The sequence below is a fragment of the Pezoporus flaviventris genome, unplaced genomic scaffold (genome assembly GCF_033815535.1).
Source record: "Pezoporus flaviventris isolate CSIRO_AGI_PZ_B2104156 unplaced genomic scaffold, CSIRO_AGI_Pfla_v1 ptg000096l, whole genome shotgun sequence".
Taxonomy (NCBI): domain Eukaryota; kingdom Metazoa; phylum Chordata; class Aves; order Psittaciformes; family Psittacidae; genus Pezoporus; species Pezoporus flaviventris.
The window spans coordinates 1,566,000-1,583,963 of record NW_026892644.1 but is presented as its reverse complement, the minus strand read 5'-3'; the positions used below and the strand labels follow the sequence as shown (position 1 = coordinate 1,583,963).

At 38.7% G+C, this 17,964-nt stretch overlaps 1 protein-coding gene across 2 annotated transcripts in view; it reads left to right on the top strand.

Moving 5' to 3' along the window:
• The window catches only part of LOC133281107 (potassium voltage-gated channel subfamily KQT member 1-like), a 467,184-nt gene that overhangs the window by 62,995 nt on the left and 386,225 nt on the right, over window positions 1-17,964 (top strand). For both annotated transcript variants that reach the window (XM_061476317.1, XM_061476316.1), the window contains one exon: window positions 148-310. In XM_061476317.1, coding sequence (XP_061332301.1) covers window positions 148-310 — 163 coding nt within the window. The remainder of the gene's footprint in view (window positions 1-147; window positions 311-17,964) is intronic.

The following is a 17,964-nucleotide window of genomic DNA, read 5'->3' as shown; positions in this document are numbered from 1 at the left end:
AACCAAGGTTGTAACACTTTTGATGAATTACAAAACAAACCCAAACAACCAACTTTAAATGAATTTACTGTATAGTGAACTTCATATATTTACTTTACTTTTATTCTGATAGTATCTTCTGATTTCATCCCATTTCTACTACCACAGGCTAGAAGATACAAAAGAAAAGGGAAACTAGGCTGTGGTAATGGTTCTGCACAGGTAATAAACCCAGGAGAAAGTGCCTTGTCTGTTCCACAGATCACTTATGATCACATTGATGGACAAGAAGACAAAAAAGATGTGTCTTTCTACATTGAGGAGCCCGGAGGTAATTTAATTTTACTCATGTTTGGGTTAGCGTCTTTTAAGAGACAATGTTAAAGTGAATTAAGCTGATGAAGGGAAAATTTCTGGGGTTGGGGGAAAAAAATTAACCAGTAAAGGAAGGTGCCTCAAACCAAGGACAGTTAATATGCCAAAACGAGGGGGAACACAAATTACAGGAAACCTTCAGATTCATGTGGTGTGAATATCAAAAGAACTTTCTTGGTATACTAAAGTCAAGATGGTGGATATATTGTTAATTCTGTTTTTTTCAATTATCTCAGAGGTGGATGGAAAGCTTCTTCCTAACTACCCCATCTTTAAATTTTACCTTACATAAAGCCTGAAGGAAGGAAAATGAAACATGAAAAATATCTTTACTTTTTTACAGCACCCTCTTAAACGCTGTGCAAGTAAATTATGATAGGAAAAGCTGAATATTTTTATGCGTATGCCAACCATACGGTTTTGATAAATAGGGTTTTTTCTTGCTTCATTTAAAATATTGTGTGTTGGTATAGGAGGCTGTTGCATTTCAGCCTGGAAACTGCTTAAATTTCACTGCTGAGCTAAGGTATTGCTTTGTTTGTAGGATTCATTTTAATTAAGTTTGTAGTGGAAATGTGGGTATGAAACAGTGTTGTTCACTATAAAGTCAGGGTTTTTTCTTGAAAGCTAACTTTTCCACCTTTGTGTTTGTTTCCTTTGTCTGATGGGATTGGGGAAAACTGTGCTAGTTCTGGATCTGCTAAGACTTTAGCTCAATGGGAGATTGTTTCCTCATAGTCTTATAGGAGGACTTATATTCGATACCCACAGGTATGCAAAGTCTTGCCAAGTTAACTGACATATTCAAAGATGCTGGCTGTAGTCTAAGGTATGTTATCAGGTGGTGCTTTGTCTTGAGGTTTATCAAAGGCAGATGAAAACCTAACATCAACGCTGTATAAAATTGCTGCTCTTATGTGATATTGAAGCTGACACAGAATTTCAGCCTGGAGAGAATATGGCTGAAGTCTTGATATGATGGCTTCTTTAATAAAAACTACTTTATATATTTTTGCCTCAGAAGGAATATATAGTGTCTTCTGTATTGAACATAAACAAAGGTAGGAGTTTTATTGGGTTGCTCTGACTTTATGTGGTTCCTAGACTGTATTGTCAATGCAACTGTCATGTACGACACAATAGTCAGTCAGATGTGGAATAGCAGGGATCTGAGAGCCGGGGCATACTGAAGCATATCTAAAGGGAGTATGAACATCTCACCCCCACAGGGATTTAGAGGGACCTTGAAGCCTGTGCTTTGTGCAACTGATAGACATGAACTGCCATTGTGGAAGAGTTTCTTTCTTCCACTGATTGAGGTTTTCATTACTCCTCATGTTCTTTTTTGTTTTATAAACTCATATATATCTTATATCTGTCACTTTGAGGATGGGACGCTTTTCAGCAGTGGTGATATTTTCGTTGTTGTTTGGTGTTTCCAGTGATTTTTATAGGGTTCTGGGAAAGGGGGTGGATGTGTGATTTATAAATTTGCTGCTTTAACTGCATTCTTAACAGAATACTGCGTTCATTCTCAGCATGTTTATTAGATACATGCAGCTTCCCTTACTGATCATGTAATAGCAGGTTTTACTTAGTGTATTTTGATATTCTGGTATCAGTTGGTGATGGAGAGAAGCAGCAACGTGTTGTGTAACTTGTAACAGTAAAGATGCTGAAGACTATGTTGTCTGTAGTCATGACTCTGAAAATGCACATTTATTCACTTAATCTATGTTCCTTAAGCATTCATAGTTAGTCTGAGCAAAGAGATTGAAATCCAAGCCTGTATCTCTTCCTGCCTGACATCTAGGTAACTGAGGAAAATGAAAGATTTTTTTTTTTTCCTCTTTTTCTGAAAACGTTTTCTTGTTCTTTATTAGAGCTGGTCTAATTTATTCTTGTTCTGAGAAATAGTCATGCATATTATTCCCTTACCAGTTAAGTTTTATCTATTTTTCATTTTATTTCATGTTTTGCCTTAGGCAGTGTCAGACTTAAGTCACACTTCATTTGATTTTCTGATTTATTCCTTCTGTTGCAAAGCTTCCAAGAATGCAGCTGGCTAACTTGATTGCTCAATTGACTGAACATTCTTGACACCTCTCAAAAGTTTAAACCTGATTTCTCTTGGTAAAGTTCTTGCCAGAATTAATAGGTTTCTATTCTTGGGAAGTGAAAGTACTAGGCTTCAAGCCTGTAAATGGGAGTATTTTTTCCCTCTCAAAAAGCTGAGAGTAGAAAAGGCAGAGAAAATAATAATAAAGAAAGGCAATTGAAAAGGGCCATGCCAGCTTCTGTTTCAGTGTTGCTATAGTGGAATATTTTATTCATTGATTGAGGAGACTGGATGTTTTACAGATGATGGCAGACTTTGGGGTTGAATTAGACATCTTTTATAGGCTTGACCTAGGAAGAGCAGAGCTGTTGCTTTAAAATAGCTCTTCTAGTCTGTTGCTTTAGTCAGACGTAAGAGAGACTGTAGGGAGACCTGAAACAAATGCCTGGCAAGTGCAGACAACAGAATAAACAGTCCCATTAAGGCAATTTTACATTCTGGTCAGAAATAGACTGAAATTAAGTTAAAATTTCCTTGATAAAAGGGAGCTTTGCCTTAATCCAGGAACCACATTGTATGAATGTGCCTTTTCATGAAGTTAAGGTTTTTCTTAGGATACCGGGTTCATATATCCATGTCCAAGCAGCATCCTCTTGGCTTGCTCAAAACTTGCTTAGGAAGCATGTTTTTCAAAGCTAAGCAAAAATGCTTACTTCTTCTATATGAAGAGAAAAGGGAAGCTTTATAAAGCCTGTAGATATGATCATCATTAAGGTTTCTGGTATACTTGAGTATGTAATAAACATGTAGTGGATAGTGTGTGATGTAGAAGCTATATCTTTACATACCATAAATGTGGAAGCTTGAAACAAACACAATAACCTAAAAGGAAGACAATTCCTGACTTAGTTCTGCACCATGCATGGAGTTTTGGGTGTAACTAACAGTGCTCTAACCTTGAGAACTTGACTGTCTTCGCAGGAATGGAAAGGCCAAAGAGTATTCTGCAGTAATAGTTTCCTTGTTTGAAACCTCTCAAAGTGATTAAGATATTTAGAAAGAAATTAAAAAGGAGCAGCTAAAGCAAACATAGATTTAAGAAGAACAAATCTGAAATGTAACTGGGATGCTGAAGATACTCTAGTGCGGTATATTCTTTTCATGAATATCTATTGCTTCTGCTGAGGAGCTCCTGCATACTGGGGTGTATAGTTTATATTTTTCCATGTTGTGATTTAAAACCCGCAATGAATTAATCCTCACCTGAGATTATAATTGTTCTTTATAGTCTTAAAATTGATCTTTACTTTTACTTTCACCAACTCTTTTGTACATACTTTTCTGCAGCAGGGTCTGTTATCAGTATGACAAGACATGTATGAACTTTTCCACCTTTAATATTCCTGCAAGACTAAAAGAAGGCACTTAAGTATCAAGATGGTAGCTACTTATGATAGCAAGAGTGAATGGCAAATCATAAAGACTGATCCAAGTAGAAGAAAAACAAATAACATTTGAGTGTAACTCAAATCTTTTGCATACACTTGAATTTTGTCTTGGAATAACAGCTAGTCGCTGCAATGTATGCTTCTCAAAATGAACTGAATAGCTGTTTCATAATGTTTTTATTAGGGAGGAAAAAAATTATAAAAACGTGAAAGTTTTTGGACCTTGAAGGGCAGCCTCCTGGGACATCAGCAGATGGAATATATTATTTTCTGTCAGTTATTGTAGGTTGTATACACAACTCATTACTGTAAAATTTGTCAAAGTCAAAAGACTCTTACAGTGATAAATCTCTGCTAGGGTAAAGACAGAATTCCCTATTTATCACTGTGCTTTTCTTGTTGCTTTTTGGAATTTCTTGCATGTGACATATTCTCCCCCTCCCTGATTTTAAAACAAAACTGCACAAGAGTAACTTTTCACCAGGAGGGTGGGGGGGGGAAACTAGTTTTCAGTGACCCCCAGAATACCTTTGTAAGCACTTTTGTATAAAGGTGTGTAGTAGTGTTAATGTTGATTTATTCTGTCTGTAATGCTAGTTTTGATGCTGACACTCAAGAATTCACCTATCTAGTAATGGATTGGTTGTTCCTAGAGATTGATTGCATTTCCACTGGGAAAAAGGGCTGCTTTCTCTCAGTGGTGTAGATGGATCACAATCTGCAGTGCATATAAGGAAGCAAACATGTTAAATGAAGTGGATTCATAGGTTCCAGTGCTGACAAGCTGAGTGAAAGGTGAGAAAAAACATGTGGCTAAAATTAACAGAATAAAGCAAACAGCAAAGCTTTTGAGGGGCTGCATAACTGTCAGTAAGTCAGAAAAACGTAAATATAAAGGTATGCTCCAAAGTAGCAAGAGAAAGTATCCAGATACAATGCTTCGGAACAACGTCATGCTCTTAAGGAGGTAAGTTGAGCAGATGCTGGTGGTTTTGCAGTAAAAATCTATATTCAGCATAGGGCTGTTTAATTTGTCAGTCAGTTCAGGACTTCTAGGAGCTAATGGTACTTGTCTGTGCATAAGAATTCTGGAAACATACCTGTATGCCTCTACTAGAAAGTTTTTGGTCTTTGCTGTTTCAGCCCTGGCTGCCCCAAGTGAGAACTTTCAGTGAATGCTGTAGTTTATCTGCCTCTGCCAAACTTACTTCTGATTAAATCTGGCAGCTTTTGAGGTTTAAAAATTTATTTTTACTCTGTATATATTCAATTTCCTGTTCTGCCTGATTTAGGATCAGAATTTAGATCACTGGTCACACCAGACTTGAGCAGGCATTTTGTACCAGACGTTCCCAAAGACCATGAGAGTGCATAGTGAGAGAAGGTATTTGCAGCTCTCAAACTTTTTCTGATTAGTAATATCAGCCAAACCAAATTTAGACCTTTTAAATTAAATTAATTTTAATTAATTGTAATTAATCCAGAAAACATTTTTGCTTCATCAAAGACAGTACATTTGATTAAACTTCATTTAGTTGATAATGTTCCAACTGACTTCAGTTATGATGTAAAATTGAATATAACTGTTCAGGAGCAGCAAAAATAAATTTTCCTGTATGGTAGGGAGACTTTGATGACATTGGCTTAGTATAAGCACATGGTGAATGACAAGTTTGTGTTACAGAGCTGGAAACTCAAATGAGCAACAGAAGTCCTGTCCACCATGGACTGGTTGTAGTGGTGTTTCCGGGAAAGCTGAGTATTAAAACTGGGAGAAAAGACAGTATCAGCATAGCAGTGAGGAAAAAATAATAATTAAGCTGCAAAGGAGGGCATATCCTAGAATCAGCTGTTTTGTTGTCAAAAATTCATTTTTCAAGAAACTGTTAAACAATGTAGAAAATATGTGATGTGAATAAATTATATTTGAGTAAACATGTTGCCTAGTAACAAAGGCAGCTTTTAAAAGTGAGATTAAATTGACCTAATCAATTATGTAGTTTTTGCTAAGCTGTTTCGTGGTACTGATTCAGATTAGATATAAGGAAGTTCTTTACTGTGAAGGTGGTGAGTCACTGGATCAGGTTGCCCAAATAAGTGGTAAATGCTCCATCCCTGGCAGTGTTCAAGGCCAGGTTGGACAGCATGTTGGGCAACATGGTCTAGTGTGAGGCGTCCCTGCCTATGGCAGGGGGGTTGGAACTGGATGATCTTAAGGTCCTTTCCAACCCAAACCATTCTGTGAATCTATGTGGCCCTGAAAATTTTTGCTCTTGGATCCAGAATATACATCATGATAGTCTTGCTGTGTAGGTGTCTGGGCAAGAGAAGGAAGGAAGAAAACACAAGACCCTGTCATAAGGATGTCATGGGAGAATTCAACTGTTGACCTTAAAGACAGAAAATAATTTTTTCCTTTTATTATATTTGAGCAACCAACAGACTCTTCTCACAAACAGGACTTTGTGGGCTTTTCCTGATACCTGTGTCTGAAGGAATGCATTCAGAAAACCTACTATTCAGCTAGGTCTTCAGTAGCCTCGGTACAGAAAGTGGAGAGTAGAAGGAGTTTTCTACCTTTGAGTTGTACTTCTAATGGCTTGATTAAAAATATGAAAGGTGTGTTGGGGTGTAACCATAAAATGATAGACTTAGCCAACCTTGGCAAGGAGAGAGAAGTGAAATAGAGTTATTGGAATTTGAGAATGAAAACTTAGAGTTAATAAATAGAAGCAAAACTACAAAGTGTGAGGTTCAAAGTCTTTTTTTTTTTTTATAAATGAGAGGAAGTATGTTATAAAAGTAGAATTAAAATTTAGTGCTAGTATAGCTGAAATTTTGAGATTTAATTGCTATTAGTCTGATCTAATCCTTACAAAAGAATCAAACACAATCTGTTTTTTATGTATTTTAAAAGTTGCAATAATAGTAAAAAAATGCAATGAAAACTGTAACACATACTTCTTAATTTCTACCTATTTTCCTGGCATTTATGCTCCTCTGGGTCCTAAGGTTTCATTTGCTGCAGCAGGAGAAGAGGAAGTGGTACAATGAGTTGTTGAAATCTGGTGTCCTTCACAGGGAGGAATATGATGTTTGTCATGACAGTTTCATCTTCCTCTCCTGAGATTCATTTGGGGTCACATACACATTTCCTAACACACATTTACGTATTTCTTCACTGGTGTGCAGCTCCAGGTTTCATCCAAATTTACGTGTATGCTCCCTTTTATGTATGTGAGATAGGATTTCTTTGTTCTCTGTTACCCTTAAAACCTGTTTTGTCCTGCTCCAGGAGTTCATTTTTATTTTAACTGACCATTAGCGAACTGTTTATAGCTGTGGGGTCTCCAATGCTAAGATTGTGCCCCATCTCCTATTTTATGTCTCTGTTCCTGTACACTGCATCCTGTGTTTCCACTTCTCAAGGACTCTGATATTCTACCCAGTCTGTATTTCTATAAACTATGTCATTATTTAGTTGTAAATATCTCATGCTAGTAGTATAACTACTGTTACTACCATAGATATGAAACTATGATTGTACAACACAAACAAAAGTAAACCAAGTTAGATATAGACACCTGGTCAATTAGAGAAATTGCTGTTACAGCTAAATCACTTAAAGTGAAACCAGGAAGAGTTTGGATAGAGCATAATTCCTTAGGTCTTTCAAATTCAGTGCAAAACTTAGGCCCTGTTGCTAGCAGTGCTAATGCAGGATAATACAGAAGAATTCAGGAGACACAGGAGCTCCACAGTAGATATCCCAAGCTGTCATTTTTCCAAAATGTAGGAAGGATAGGAAAAATCTGGGTAAATTGTTTCTTTTCATGACCTGCACTTGAGATGAAAATCTATGCAGAGTGGAAGCTTGGTCCAATTATACACTTGGTCCAATTATACACTTGGTCCAAGTGTAAGGACAGCAGTGATGTGAGGAAATAATGCTTTTTTTTTTCTTTTCACTGAAAATAAAGACTAGAAATTGTGTTACTTGCTATTATTTGGCTAATGATTCAGCGAAAAGCTTATTGAGTCAACAGAATGGAAAGGATTACTCTCCCTGAAAACACTAAAGTCAGGTTGCTTTTAGTTATCTGGGCTTGCAGAGTAAGTAGCTAAGGAGTAAGAAAGTGGTCAGAAACAACCTAAGAGCCTCCAACAGGACTGATAGGAGGCTGGTGAGATGCATGGGTGGCCTATAAAAGGGCACGCAATGCATGCTTTGAAAGGAAGGGAAGGAGGAATTTCTGTTTCTAGGAAAGTCAGTTTCCTAGAGTAATCCTGAGTGGGCAAACTATTTGTAAAAAACCCAGATAGTGGGAAGGACGTAAGTAACCATGAATGTGAATTGGCCAAGAGCAATCATATCTGGGGTATACATAGGGGTATTTTGTGATGTGGCAATATGTGTTGGTAGATAGGACAGAGGCAGAAGGCAGTTTACATGTAGAGTTTAGTTAGTCTTTCCTGTCTTATCCTCATATGTGCATAAACACAGGATCTGGATTATGGCCTGGTAAATTATCTTAGGCCACTGCAAGAGGGATGAAAACTTGTTGGATGATACTTAACAAAATATTTACCAGTGGTTTGTTATTTAACTGAGAAATGTGTTCAGTGAGGTTTCTGAGCCTCGTGTTATCAAATAAGTCCATCAGTGGGTCAGATCATGGATTAGAGTACAAGTTTTCTTCAATATGCAGTTGATATCAACTCGGAAGTGGCTGAGAGTACTTTGGAAGATAGCCTTTGAGCCTCCGACAGAGGAAGCAATGCTCATGCAATTGACTCCTGGTTCATATTTCCCTACTAATCCTGTATTTCAGTAATTTACTGCAGTGATCTGTTTTTACACTTTTTTGATACCAAGTATGAAGGCATGTGCTTGACCTGATCTCTGATCTATTAACAAGCTGTTGATGGTACACAATACCAGTGTGGAACAGCTAACCCCCTTTGCTGCTTAACACTGGGGGATGTGTTGCATTCAAATGAGCCCATGTAGGCAGAGTCTGTTCTACTACAGCATAGCTCTGCAAAACCTGCATAGCTCTGCAACACCTGCCCTTTTTTGAGGTCATATGATCCAAATTATTTTTGGGGGAGGGGAGAACCAATTTGGGATTTAAGGCTTTTCTTTTTATAGAGGGCTTGAACTCTGGTAAAGACAGTGATTTTCCAATTCTGTTCTAAGTAGTCAATTAATATTAAAAATTATAATGCAGATTGTGCATCAGAGAATAAGAAACTAATATGTAAATGGAGCTTGCCTGGAGAAACAGTCTATGAAACTTACCTTTAAAAGCACAGATAAGTATGTGCTGTGCAGTTTGGATCTGTCTCATTACTGCTACTTTAAAATCTCATCTTTGTGTTATATGCTTCAGTGAGGTATCAAGTCTCACTTCAGTGCAACCCAGAATACAGAATATGTGATGTAACATGCCACAGACCAAACTTCTAACAACAGTAATTTTATTTCAAAATGCAAGGTACATCTCTGTGTGATCCAGTGGATTAGGAAAGGGAAAGGGGTGGGGGAACCACCCAACCAGCACTTAGGCCAGAGGTGTCATAGTGAGCAATTGTAGTGCTGTAGGCTGTGAGGTTTTCCATTACAGCTCTGTATGGAAGTCAAGGTGTCTTTGAACTACCTCAGAGTCTTTTCGCTGAAGGTCAGAAGCAGATACTTAGCCTTATTAATGGGAATAAGGACAAGGTTTGGCATTTTCTCCCTTTTTTTGGGGATGTGTGTGTGTGTACACTTTTTTCATAAAAAAACCAAGAATTGACAGCTTTACCTCAAACTCTTTTCCACACACACAAAAAAAATAACAAAAAACAACAGAGGTAGTTAGAGACTGTTAAAATTAAAACAGAAGATAATGATAAAGCTTCATCATGTAGCAGTGGGTTCTTAGACAGCAATAGAAACCCTGTTTTCATATTGAGGCTGTATGTAGAAGCCTCACCTTCTGTTAAGGGGGGAGTGCTGCATGACTCAATGTTCCTGGATTCTGTCCCTAGCTCTGTTACTGATTTACTATGTGACCTTGGGCAGACAATTAACTCACTGTGCTTCAGTTGCGTCATCTGTTAAATGAATACAAGTCTTGTCTCTGTCATAGAGAGATTGCAAGTCTTAATTGTTTATGAAGTGTTTTTAGACTGACACAGCATTACAGAAGTGAAAGATGCTATTAGTCAATGCAGTATTAAACATAGGCCTACATGTTTGTTTATTGTTAGCATAAACAAGGAGGAGGGGTAATCAAGAATGTCAGCTTTTGCAAGAAGAGAAGCTGTTTTTTTTGCAGAAAATGCAGTGAATGCTCTGTGGGGAAAACAAGATGTGATTTAATCCAGAATTGTAAAGCTACTTTTTTAGCCGCAAAAATGTGTTCTTTATGATGGGAAAGACAAAACATTATTGTGGGAGATCAGGCAATCGTGTTAAAGAAACTATGGTGCTTTTAGCTGGTTCTACTTAAGTGGTGTAGTAGCAAATTTACTACTCTTTTAAATATGCTTTGCATCTTGAATGTGAGTTACTGTGCCTTGTGAAGCATGTATTTTGCATACCTTGTATGTGTGCTGGGAAGCCTGTAAAGATTCCGTAATTAGAAGTAAAAGAAACTGGTTCTTTGAGGGGATGGGTGTTGGTGTGTGTATGTGTGTGTTTATACATACTCACATATGTGTGTTCTCCTTTTTTTAGTTTTGCTCCCTGTTTAGATGCCCATGTGTTAGCCACTCTTTAAACAGTTTTAGTTTGCTTGATATGCTTCTTTACATAGCATGCTGTTTGCAGTCTCATAGATGAAGGCTGGAAAATAGTTGTGATACACAGGTATGTGTGGTGTTCTTTCCAGATGTTTCCAGCCACAAATCATAGAATCATAGAATAGTTAGGGTTGGAAAGGACGTTAAGATCATCTAGTTCCAACCCCCCTGCCGTGGGCAGGGACACCCTACACTAAATCATATCACCCAAGGCCTCGTCCAACCTGGCCTTGAACACTGTCAGGGATGGAACATTCACAACCTCCCTGGGCAACCCATTCCAGTGCTTCACCACCCTCACAGGAAAGAATTTCCTCCTTATATCCAATCTAAACTTCCCCTGTTTAAGTTTTAACCCGTTACCCCTTGTGCTGTCACTACAGTCCCTAACGAAGAGTCCCTCCCCAGCATCCCTATAGGCCCCCTTCAGATACTGGAAGGCTGCTATGAGGTCTCCACGCAGCCTTCTCTTCTCCAGGCTGAACAGCCCCAACTTTCTCAGCCCGTCTTCATACGGGAGGTGCTCCAGTCCCCTGATCAGCCTCGTGGCCCTTCTCTGGACTTGTTCCAACAGTTCCATGTCCTTTTTATGCTGAGGACACCAGAACTGCACACAGTGTTCCAGGTGAGGTCTCACGAGAGCAGAGTAGAGGGGCAGGATCACCTCCTGGTCACACTCCTTTTGATGCAGGCCAGGATACGGTTGGCTTTCTGGGCTGCAAGCACACACTGAAGCTGGCTCATGTTCATTTTCTCATCGACCAGCACCTCCAAGTCTTTCTCTGCAGGGCTGCTCTGAATCTCTTCTCTGCCCAACCTGTAACTGTGCCTGGATTGCTCTGACCCAGGTGTAGGACCTTGCACTTGGCATGGTTAAACCTCATGAGGTTGGCATCAGCTCACCTCACAAGCGTGTCAAGGTCCCTCTGGATAGCATTCCTTCCCTCCAGGGTATCAACCGAACCACACAGCTTGGTGTCATCGGCAAACTTGCTGAGGGCGCACTCAATCCCACTATCCATGTCAGTGACAAAGATGTTGAACAAGACTGGTCCCAGCACTGATCCCTGGGGGACCCCACTCGTTACTGGTCTCCAGCCGGACATTAAGCCATTGACCACAACTCTTTGCGTGCGGCCATCCAGCCAGTTCTTTATCCACTGAGGGGTCCATCCATCAAATTGATGTCTCTCCAATTTAGAGACAAGGATGTCGTGTGGGACAGTGTCGAATGCTTTGCACAAGTCCAGGTCGATGACATCAGCTGCTCTACCCCTGTCCATCAGTTCTGCAGCCCCATCATAGAAGGCCACCAAATTGGTCAGGCAGGATTTCCCCTTAGTGAAGCCATGCTGGCTGTCACCAAGCACCTTGTTGTTTTTCATGTGCCTTAGCATGCCATCCAGGAGAATCTGCTCCAAGATTTTGCCAGGCACAGAGGTGAGACTGACTGGTCTGTAATTCCCTGGGTCATCCATTTTCCCCTTCTTGAAAATGGGGGTTATATTTCCCTTTTTCCAGTCATTGGGAACTTCACCTGACTGCCATGATTTTTCAAATATGATGGCCAGCGGCTTCGCAACTTCATTTGCCAGCTCCTTCAGGACCTGCGGATGGATCTCATCAGGACCCATGGACTTGTGCACGTTCAGATTTTTAAGATGGTCTCGAGCCAGATCCTCTCCTACAGTGGACCCGAGGTCTTCATTCTCACAGTCCCTGCACCTGCCTTCCAAGACTTGGGTGGTTTTGTCAGAGCCTTTGGCATTGAAGACTGAGGCAAAGAAGTCATTCAGAACCTCAGCCTTCTCCAAATCCTGTGTAGCCTGTTCTCCTGAGAGTCTTCCTGAGGGGGCCTACATTCTCCCTAGTCTGTGTTTTATTTGCTACGTACCTGTAGAATCCCTTCCTGTTATCTTTAATACCTCTAGCTAAGTTTAATTCTGACTGAGCCTTAGCTTTCCTAACCTGGTCCCTAGCTTCATGGACAACATCTCTGTACTCTTCCCATGCCACCTGTCTTTGCTTCCACTTATTGTAAGCCTCTTTTTTCAATTGAATTTTCCTCAGGAGCTCCTTGAATCTTTGCTTTTACTTTTAAGCTTTGGACATGTTTCCATGCACCACCTGGAATAAGTGCTGTGTTGGAAACTATGGCCTGACAATTTGCCTAAAGATAAACGTGCAAAGGACTTTTACACCTTTCTATCAGTTTAATCCTATTAGGGGCTAAAAAAAACCCTGTCTGTCCAAGTATAAATAGAAGGAGAGAAGTCTAAGAAATAAAACTTTGCTTCAACCTCTGTGACTGGTAAAAATGGACACATTCCAGTTGATGATCTTTGTTTTTTGCAAGTAAAGGTTCAAGAAATCTTCAGAGGGGTAATTAGACAGAGATAGACAATTCCCACATTTAAAGGGGTCTTGTTTGCTGTTACATTGTTAATCATCATATTTGAATAATTTCCTATTTATGCCTGCTGCATCTATTTCTGGATAAGATTTTCCTTTCTGCTGTTCACATGAGTGCTATGTCTAAGAACATGAAATCAATGCACTTTTCTATCCTGTCAGAAGTGGAGCAATGGGTCAGTACATTGATTCCAGTATTACATTGAGCCATTATCTGGTCTAGTGACACTAACATTTTTGTTTATTTATTTCTACTTACTCCAGTAGAAAGTAGCATATATAATGAGAGTGGCTGTGTTTTAGGGATGCATGTAATGTTTTGTTGTCATCATTGAACTTCTTCCATTAATTGCGATATGCATGAGATCTGACAGACTGAAAAGAATTAGTTTCTCTGAAGACTGTCCGCAGTCTCTGTTAATCACGAAAACTTAGTAAAATAGGTGCTGCATTATGTGTCTGCCAGTTAGAGGAAAGCAGAACTCTGAGTATTTTTCATGACTTTTGCAAAAAAAGAAAAGCAGCTGCTTCTCATTTACTTAACCTTGCTTGGGCTGAATTTAATCAGTAGAAAACATCTGGAACTGATTCCCCTTCAATTTGGAGTGTCCAGTACTCTGCTGTGTACATACAACTGGTGCACCTTTAGCTTTAGAATACTTGGCTAAACACTGTTTTGCAATGTTGTTATCTTTTTGGAAAGAAAATAGGAAGCAACAGTAATTTCCTAATGAGCAAACATTTGCAATGTTCTGTATAGGTTGCATCGTTCATTGATTTTTTGCAGCTGTTGTATGAAACATATTGATCAGAGTTAATGAATTTCTAAGTAAGACTGCTTATTTGTATTGATCAAAATTGGGCCAAATTCTGAACTCTTTAGCATTGAACTACAACTGATGATACAATTTGACCTTGTTACTTTTTTGATAGGATGTGATGTTGAATTCTGAGCAAACTTTGAGGATGTAAAAAAAACTTCTATGATGTACGAGTTGTTGTGCTTAAAATTCTTAGTCTTTCTTGCAGAATTAGGGTGTTGAATTTCTATAACATGCTAATGATATTTACTTTTCAGCTGATGGTTCTGTTAAAACTAAAGCAGTCACTGAACTGAATAGTAATACTGGATAAACTGCTAAACAGTGTTAGAAAGCCACTTGGTAGGAGATATATGGAAAGAAACCCTGATGCATTTAAGCAGTGTTTTGTGTAGACAATGCATTCCTTCCTTATAAGAGAAGGTGGAAAAAAAGGAACATATACTCGTTTTCAATATTAATCCTGTTCACTTGCAGGAGAACATTTATATTTAAATGAACCTCTTTGGAAACCATAAGTGAATAATATATCCCTGGGAAAAGCTCTACCTTCTTAGTACTCTCCTGCAGAGAAATTTGCAGCGACTATACCAGCTGATGTGGCAATGATTTCTATGTGAATTCCTCTGGGATAGGGCCCAGAGAGGTATAGGGAAGGGTGATGAATCACTTTGGACATCCCTTCCTCTCTGCTTTGCCTCCTCTGTTAGGGCATTCTCTTGGTTTGCGTTCTATGCTAATGTGGGTAACACTTGTATATAGCACCCTTCTGTCTATTATGACAAATGTGGTCGGTATTACTCAACTCGGCAGAAATGTGCCCAGCTTGGAAATATAAAGTGATGCTGATGTCTTAAAATTGTATATTAATCATATATTATTTCTGCATTAAGCATCTTCCATTGTTGTCAAGGAAAAAAACTCCAGGGTTTCCTCTTTTTTGTTCTTATTATGGTCTGTCGCATGTGGTCTCACCAACACAAGAATTGTGTGTAGACGGCATGGACTTAAACTTCTCTATAAAAGGGGAATAATGTGGATTTTTTTTTTTTCCTCTTTGAATAAGGTGAATTATGAGCAGAGCATCTGTAAAACAATTCTGATAACCAATTCCAGGAATTCTGGCTTTCACACAACCTGGTACTGAATGTAACTCATAGGTATGTAAACTGTGGCCATGTTCTGACCCTTTGAATCCATTTATGTTCTTTTAAGTATTATATTATGCTGAGTTCTCAGAACTTGATTCCAGTTGTCAAAAAAAAAAAAAAAAAAAAGCACTGCATAATGCCAGTATTTGTTACTAGCTTGCTAGTGGCTTTTTCATTTTGTTTTTAATGGGGTGAATCAGACCATGTCAATGGGATACTCTAGGCCTGGTTGTACTAACTCAATTAAGATCCATTTCAGGTCAGGTTGACCTGAATCTATCCTAGATTAGTTTGTGCTGAGTGAGCCATCATGAAGCAAGTGTGTGCTGGCAACCTGAGATGGAAGTCTACAAGTTCCTCTTGCTCTTTTTTTGAAGGGCCCAGATTGGCTGTTGTTTCAGTAAAAGAGAGAGAGCATGCACTTACTTTTTGGTGTACGTGGGGGCACAGAAAACTTAAGGTTCACACAGATTAATTCAGACAGCCTGATAAGCAGAAAATATATGCAATAGGGCATGAAAACTTGTCTTAGCATAATAGAATATTAGTGTTATGTAGGATTTTTCCTTTTATTGCTGCAGAAATGGTATCTCCAATTTCTGCGTTGCACTGTTTTTAATAAGGCAAAATCACAGTCATAAAACAGTAGGGCTATTCATATGTCATACAAATGACATCAGTTTTAGCTGATAGAGATAGTTGGGTAAGATAGTGGTAGCTTTTGCAGGGAATTACTACGCTTGGTAAAGATCTTCAATTTACATTTGCTATCTTCTGCTTAAGTCTTCTTAAAGGGGTAAAGATGTTTGCTAGATAAAGAAATGCATTAGTATATGCCAAATTCAGACTAGCTGGAGTGGTAACAGCCTGGGGAGGAATACTTGAATTTCTCTTACAAATGGAGAGCAAGTTGAGGTCTATAAAATGTGTCAGTAGTAATTTTGAAAAAGAAAATATTAATCTGAACAAGTTTACTGTTTATTATTTTAAAACATTTAATTCAGAATAAGGCTTATTAAGGAGAGCTCTGATGCTCTCTTCCTCTACCTCCTTCATTTCCGTATCTCCCCTCTCCAGCACTGAATGGACCTTAATGAGTTCCCATTCCTCCCTCCCTCCCTTTGCTTAGATTCTGCTGTGACTGGGTCATGCATTTCTTCTCTGTTTGGGATGAAATTATCCAAGAGACTTCTCCAATGTTTATCTTGTTAGCTTCTCTATCAAACATCTGAAGAAACCATGCTGCAGTGAGATAAGGCATCCTAAATTTGCACACCTTCCCTTGTGTAGTGTGAATTTGTCTCAACTCAGATGCTGAAATAAGGTGGATTTTTCCATGAGACTCTCTCCATAGGAATCAATCTTAGCCATGAAAAAAATAAGGTTTTGTTGTATAAAGGCTCTCTTCAATTTCAGTGATGTATCTAAGTAGTTGCTTTCGCAACTGACCGACTACTCCAGGGTAAATAATGCTGCTGAATTTTGTCTCCATCATGCCAGCTTTCATTTAACCTGTTGAACTGCAAGTAACTGAATATGTTGTGCTGACTGCCACTCTATAAGGACCTCAGAGTGCAACAGGAGAGCACTAATGTCTCAGTTATGAGTTTTTTGTAGTTTTAGATGAGCGATGGTTAGATCTGGCCATAAAAGAAGCAGGTACTTGTCAAGGAGGTGTTTCATGTGCCATGCTAACAAAGATCATCATTACAATAACCCTTGCAGAGCCAGAAGTGGTCAGTACTTTGAACCAAGCAGAAAGATCTTCCCTTAATTTGTGACTTCAATATAATTTAAATCTGTTCCTCAGATGGAAAAACTACCATGTCCAAATCTGGCTGAAAGAATACTATTGAACTTGTGGCTTGAAAGCCAAGTCATAAGAAAAACATAGTCAATGCTCAGAACAAGGAATTAACTGCACAAAAGCATCAATGAAAAAGGGGGCTGGAGGAAGGGGAGATGGGGAACAAGATATTAATTTTTCTCTACTAGTCTGAAAGCCCAGTGTACAACAGCCAGTAGCCTTTAGGATGCCAAGAGTCCAAATGGCAGTGAAAATCATGGGTCTAATGCTTAAGGATTGTAAAAAGGGTTGTCACATTATCCTCTCAAAAAGAAGTAATTTGCCTCTTGGGTTATGCCTTTGTAATTTCCAGGGTCTGTAATACCTTCCTCTAAAGGTTTATTGGAATAAAATATTTTACTTATATTCTAACTTTCTAGGGTTGTGACATGGTGCTTCACTAGTGTTGCATATTTTCCCAATAGTGAAATTAAGAGTGTTTTGAGAGCACTACATGAACTTTCCATTCAGTGGGGAAGCACACATTCAGATCTGTACTAAAATCAGTGTAAACAAATTTTGATGTTTTCTCAACTCTGTGTGAGCAAATTTACTGAATGAGACCCATCAAGAGTTCTTGGATACCACCTCAGACTTGGAAAGTCCCACAGCTGCAAACCCCAGGAAGTTTTCAGTGAAGCTAGCACTGTGTATTTGTCCTGTCCTTATGCATCTGTTCTTCACCTCTGTTGGAGACAAGGCAGTGCATAATACAGTTCTTTGTCCTGATCTGTTATCTGATATTAGGAAAATCCAGCTGTTTGTTCCATTTCAGGAGTTATTCAGAAGTGCACACCATTCCAGGATGGTACATGTATGGTTGCATTTGAATGACCGTGGAATCTTGCTACCCCTCCAGTTAATTACCATAAACATATGTAGCGAATCATCTGTTTTGTCCAGATTTAATGGATGAAACAAAATGGCTATCACTTGAAACCATTGCTGAATGAACACTTGAAGTCTTAAACACTTTTTTTATGTAACCTATGTATCTGTTTTTTGCCAAAGGCAAAGGCAGAGTTACCTGTTCTCTTCTAACCTAGTTTTTGAATGCAGTAGGAGTTGTTTTGAAACAAAGTGC